Consider the following 5464-nt stretch of genomic DNA (forward strand, 5'->3'; position numbering starts at 1 on the left):
CGTGGCGAGAGCCGGCTTCGAGGGGGCGGGGTCCGGGTTCGGGGGGCGGGGCCCGAGTTCGGGGGCGGGGCGAGAGCCGGCTTCGAGGGGGCGGGGTCCGGGTTCGGCGGGGTCATGGTTCGGGGGGGCGGGGCTCGATCGCCGCCATGTTTCGAGCAGCAGTAACCGGCAGTGTCGTTGCAGCCGCTGCCGCTGTGTCTTCCTGCTGCAGCCGTGCGCTCGGCTGTGGTGCTGATGGTGTGGTCCTGTCTCGCCTGAAGTGTGTGTCTGTCACCGAGTCCCCGGGACACAGGCCTCGGGAGCGGGTGAGTGTGGGACCGGGGGGGTTCAGAGCTGCAGAAAATACAAGGGGGTGAAGCTACACATAAATAAAAAGGAAATTGGGAAAGGGAGAGCGTGAGCAATATAATAATCCTCCAATTAAATCAAATAAACGACAGGCTGGACATGGCAATATAATGATTTAACTGTGAGAGATTGAAACGTGGAATGAAGTAACTTCAGAGAATTGGATGGCACCATCCCTGAGCAGAGCTGATGGAGAATAAACAATAACAGGAATAATAGTGTCTTAGAGAGGGAACACATGGACATAATCAGATTAAAATCATTTTTAAAAGTACACAGACTGAAACTGCTGGATAAACTCAGCAGGTCTGGCAGCCACTGTGGAGAGAAATCGAAGAGGTAAAAGCAATGACTGCAGATGCTGGAAACCAGATTCTGGATTAGTGGTGTTGGAAGAGCACAGCAGTTCAGGCAGCATCCACGAAGCAGCGCTGCACCTTGGATGCTGCCTGAACTGCTGTGCTCTTCCAGCACCACTAATCCAGAAGAGAAATCAAAGTCAACTACCCCAGCATTTTCTTTTTTTTTTCTGTAATTTTACTAATGGTTGTAAACTGGTTAGATTCATAGACTTCCTCTCTCATCTGAAATTGCTGCATAAACTCAGCAGGTCTGGAAGCCTCCGTGGAGAGAAATCAGAGTTAACTTCTCCAACAATTTCTGTTTTTGTTTCAGATTAGAAAGGAAGACCATGAATGTAACTGGATTAAAACCATTATTAAAAGAATGTTTAATTGGACTCACCTGACCAGCAAGATATCTAAAAAGACTGAAAAAGTGTTCTGAGAGATGTGTAATGTAGGCACAAAATTTAGTGATGAATGGCCATCCTGAAAACTTTCATCAATGTACATTAGTTCAAGGTTAATTACAGATAGAAGGCCAGTAAGATTTATTAACCTTCACAGAGCCACATTCGATATGACTGTCTATTAGAGTTCATCATTAGCCTCACTCTTCAAATAAAGTGTAGTAAAGCGCAAATAAATTGAGGCAGCACTTAGCTAGATTCTTAAACCTTTGATATTTTTAGAAGGAGTCTTCATTTATCAGGCAATCTTGGATAGTAGTTCCACAAAATTAGTCATTTTGTAATGTAGAACCTGTTTGTGTTAACCTATTTCTGTAGGAAGAGCAGGGACGGCACAAACATCAGCGATTTGAACCGCGTCCGCAGTTTTTACTTGTGTTTTCTTTTCCGAAACCATCATGGAAAAGTTCTCACTTGAAACATTCAAATGTTTTAATTTGAATTGAATGTATTCCTGAAATGAACAAAGGCGAAACTAACAAGAGCACAACTACCTGTTAATTTGAGCTGCAAAATATGCATGGGTTGCATTTCAAACAAACAATTCTCGTGGATTGCAAGCAATATTTTGAGAAATTAGAAGATGGGCGCACTCACCTTTTTTAGCTATTTTTTGGTAATATTTAACCTCCCCACCATATTAAGTAAAATATTTAAACTCAGTTAATGAAATAGATTTGGTTTTGAGGAAATATTTTAATAATTTTTATATAAGTAATAAATTTCAGATCTTTGTTTCAAATTTACGAGAATGATTGAATGATGTTCAAACATTGCAATGTATTTCGAAGTGAACAAGTGTTATGCAAAGCATTAAATAACCCTTGAGTTTGTAGATCATGAACATATTCCCTCCCTTTCTTCTGAAGGTGTATTACATGCTGGGGTTTATTGAGCAACCCTTTAGCCAATTGGTATTTCTTATCATCAATTTATCCTTCCCTCATCTCTTCCCTATTCTTCCAACCCCAAATAAATGCTGGATGGCAATTACAAGACAGACCTTGAGTTGTGTTGAAAAATGTGCTGGAAAAACACAGCAGATCAGGCAGCAACCGAGGAGCAGGAGAATCGACGTTTCAGGAATCAGTAATTGAGTCGCTTTCACTGCTATTTTAATATGAACTACACCTATGCTGTACATAAGCAACATTTGAGCATCTTTGAAGCATGTTTCCTAACATTGGTTACTTTCCATGTAGCAAATTAACATGTGCAAAGGAGATGACAGTGGTTAGCACTGCTGCCTCACAGCACCAGGGGACCCAGGTTCACTTCCTGCCTTGGGTGACTCACTGTGCAGAGTTTGCACATTCTCCCCGTGTCTGCGTGGGTTTCCTCCGGGTGCTCCAGGTTCCTCCCACAATCCAAAGATGTGCAGGTTAGTTGAATTGGTCATGTTAAATTGCCCATAGTCAGGGGTGAATATAGGGAATGGGTCTGGGTGGGTTACTCTTTGGAGAGTCGCTATGGACTTGTTGGGCCGAAGGGCCTGTTTCCATACTGTAGGGAATCATCATCATCATTTAAAATTTAGGTTCATACTGAGCAACCAGACGCAATTAATGTGTTGAATTTTGTTTGCAATTTTAGATTAACAAGAAGTCTCATACCAGATTGAAACCTCAGAAACAAATTTGCAAACCTGTTTTGGAACATTTTGATGAAAAATATGGACAAGAACTTGGAGAATTATGGGACAAAGTCAGGTAATGAAAGAGGTAATTTCCATAGTTTCTCATTTTGCCTTTCATAATGATAGGATCAAAAACTCCTATGTCAGAGCATGAAATGTTTACATTGTTGAGACATAGTTTTCCTCAATTTGGTGGATCCTAGTCTAATGAAAGAATGGTCTCTCTGTCAGAAATATAGTGTTGTGCTCTGTTGCAAGTTAATGGGATCTGATCCTAATACAGGTTATTTGACTGTGAATGTAGCTGCTTCATCAAATCCCTTTTGAATGAGCTTAGCGAGCATTAGTTTTTGTTTGGTAGCAAAGTCAAGATGTTAAATTGGGCAATACCTGCTTTCTAATCATGAGATACCCTCAACCCAATGCAGACGTTCTACTTTCTGCTGATCAGAACGGTCAGCAATAAGACCAATCAGTGGTTAGTCCATCCAGACATGGTAAATGTATTCCATATTCTACTCCCTCACCCCATCACCCACAGGACATAACCACTGTACCACAAGAGCCCTTTCAACTCATTTCAAAAGTGTACATTTCAGTATGCATTTAGTGTATAGTACAACACTGTATAATCTTGTGTAATTATGTTTTAATTATTCTCCAGCTGAAAGGTACTAGATATATGGATATGAATAATTTCTGTAGAGATATTTAAGGTGGAAGTTCAAATATTTTGCTGCTTTCCATAACATCCCCCCCCCCCCCCACTAAAGGAATGCTATTTCAGTTTACATTTACTCTTTTTTTTTTGTTTGACTATCTTTTAGAGAAGTGCTGCTGCTTCCTTCCAACTGGCAGTATGCTGTGCTTGTGAACAAGTTCAGTCAGTGTGTGACATTTGAAGAGTATCTTCAGTCTCAGGGATACTACAATTTCCTATCAGATGTTTCACCTTTTACCCAGCATTCTTTAAGATGTTACATCAGCAATGTCCAGTGTCGATTTCCTAGACTCCAACATCAGACTGAAAGGCTGAAGGAGTACTACCTCTTAAATGCAGCTTCCTTAGTTCCTGTCCTTGCGTTGGATGTCCAGGATGGAGAGCGAGTGCTGGATTTGTGTGCTGCTCCTGGAGGGAAATCCTTGGCAATACTGCAATATGCCACACCAGGTAGTAAATTGTTATTTAGTGTTGCTGTGGAAAGCTCGCACTTGTGCTTTAACTTTTCAGAATTGTCACATTTGCACGATACAGAATGCTGGTATCATTTACGTATTATTAATTTGATTTTTATTCTACATCGGTTGTCATCACTCTTATAGTGGCTGTTGTGGTGAACTTTTTCCTTGAAATGATTGATTACTCATTGTGTTTCAGTGAATGAGAACTAGTATCCAAAATGGGTGGAAAAGGTAACATTGGGAGTATTGATCTACCATTGGCAAAATTTTGTTTCTATTTGACTTATTGTTGTTACATGTACTGAGATACAGTGAAAAGTGATACTTCAGTTGGAAGAACACAGAAAGACAATATAAATAGTGGTACAATTCTTAATAGAGTGCAGAAGCAGAGGATTTTGGGTATCAATGTAGGTGGCAAGGCAGATAGAGTGAGTAGTTAATGAAGTGAAGAGTGTTCTCAGCTTTATTAATAGGGCATAAAGTACAAGAGCAGGGATGAAATGTTGAACTTGTTAGGCCTAAGCTATAATATTGTGCACAGTTGTGGGTGCCACCATTCTAGAAAGATGTAAATACATTGAAGAGACTGCAGAAGTGATTTACAAGAATGGATCCAGGAATGAGAAGCCTCAGTTATAAGGATAGATTGAGGAAACTGAGATGGCCCTCATTGGACATTTTGATAGAGATTTTCAATGTTGAGAGTAGTCTGGACAGAGTTGATAGGGAGGGCTGTTCCTGCTCATCAAGGAAGATGATCAAGAAGGCATCAATTTTAAAGTGATGAGTAGAAGCAGGTTGATGTGAGAAATATCTTTTTCACACAGTGAGTTGTTAGGGTATGGAATGAACATCCTAGAAATCGGTGGAGCCAAATTCAGTCGAGGCATTCAAATCTGTATTGGATGATTATCTGGATCGAAGTGGTGTGCATAGATATGGAGAAAAAGCAGGGAACTAGCGCTATCCTAATAAGATACTCACAGTGCACATGAAAGTGTTCTGCTTTTGTGTAATCTTGAATAATAAGCAGCAACAACTATGAAGCATGAGAAAGTAAGCAGTTGCTGGGAAAATTAGGTGGACAAATAGGTTGATTACTTATACCTTTCCAATGGTTTGAAATCGCGTAATATAGAATCATAGAGATGTACGGCATGGAAACAGACCCTTCGGTTCAACCCGGCCATGCCAACCAGATATCCCAATCGAATCTAGTCCCACCTGCCAGCACACGGCCCTTATACCTCCAAACCCATCCAAATGCCTCTTAAATGTTGCAATTGTACCAGCCTCCACCACATCCTCTGGCAGCTCATTCCATACACATACCACCCTCTGCGTGAAAAGGTTGCCCCTTAGGTATTTTTTATATCTTTCCCCTCTCACCCTAAACCTATGCCCTCTAGTTCTGGACTCGCTGACCCCAGGGAAAAGACTTTGTCTATTTATCCTATCCATGCCCCTCATAATTTTGTAAACCT

General features: G+C 41.0%; 1 protein-coding gene across 1 annotated transcript in view; it reads left to right on the forward strand.

The window, feature by feature from the left end:
* Positions 1-139: 139 nt before the first annotated feature.
* Positions 140-5464, forward strand: part of nsun3 (NOP2/Sun RNA methyltransferase 3) — a 35301-nt gene continuing 29976 nt past the window's right edge. The window contains exons 1-3 of the mRNA XM_043700792.1: positions 140-305; positions 2753-2868; positions 3623-3966. Of these exons, the coding sequence (XP_043556727.1) occupies positions 147-305; positions 2753-2868; positions 3623-3966 (619 nt within the window). The 5' untranslated portion in view covers positions 140-146. The remainder of the gene's footprint in view (positions 306-2752; positions 2869-3622; positions 3967-5464) is intronic.

The sequence above is a fragment of the Chiloscyllium plagiosum genome, chromosome 12 (assembly GCF_004010195.1).
Source record: "Chiloscyllium plagiosum isolate BGI_BamShark_2017 chromosome 12, ASM401019v2, whole genome shotgun sequence".
Classification (NCBI taxonomy): Eukaryota; Metazoa; Chordata; class Chondrichthyes; order Orectolobiformes; family Hemiscylliidae; genus Chiloscyllium; species Chiloscyllium plagiosum.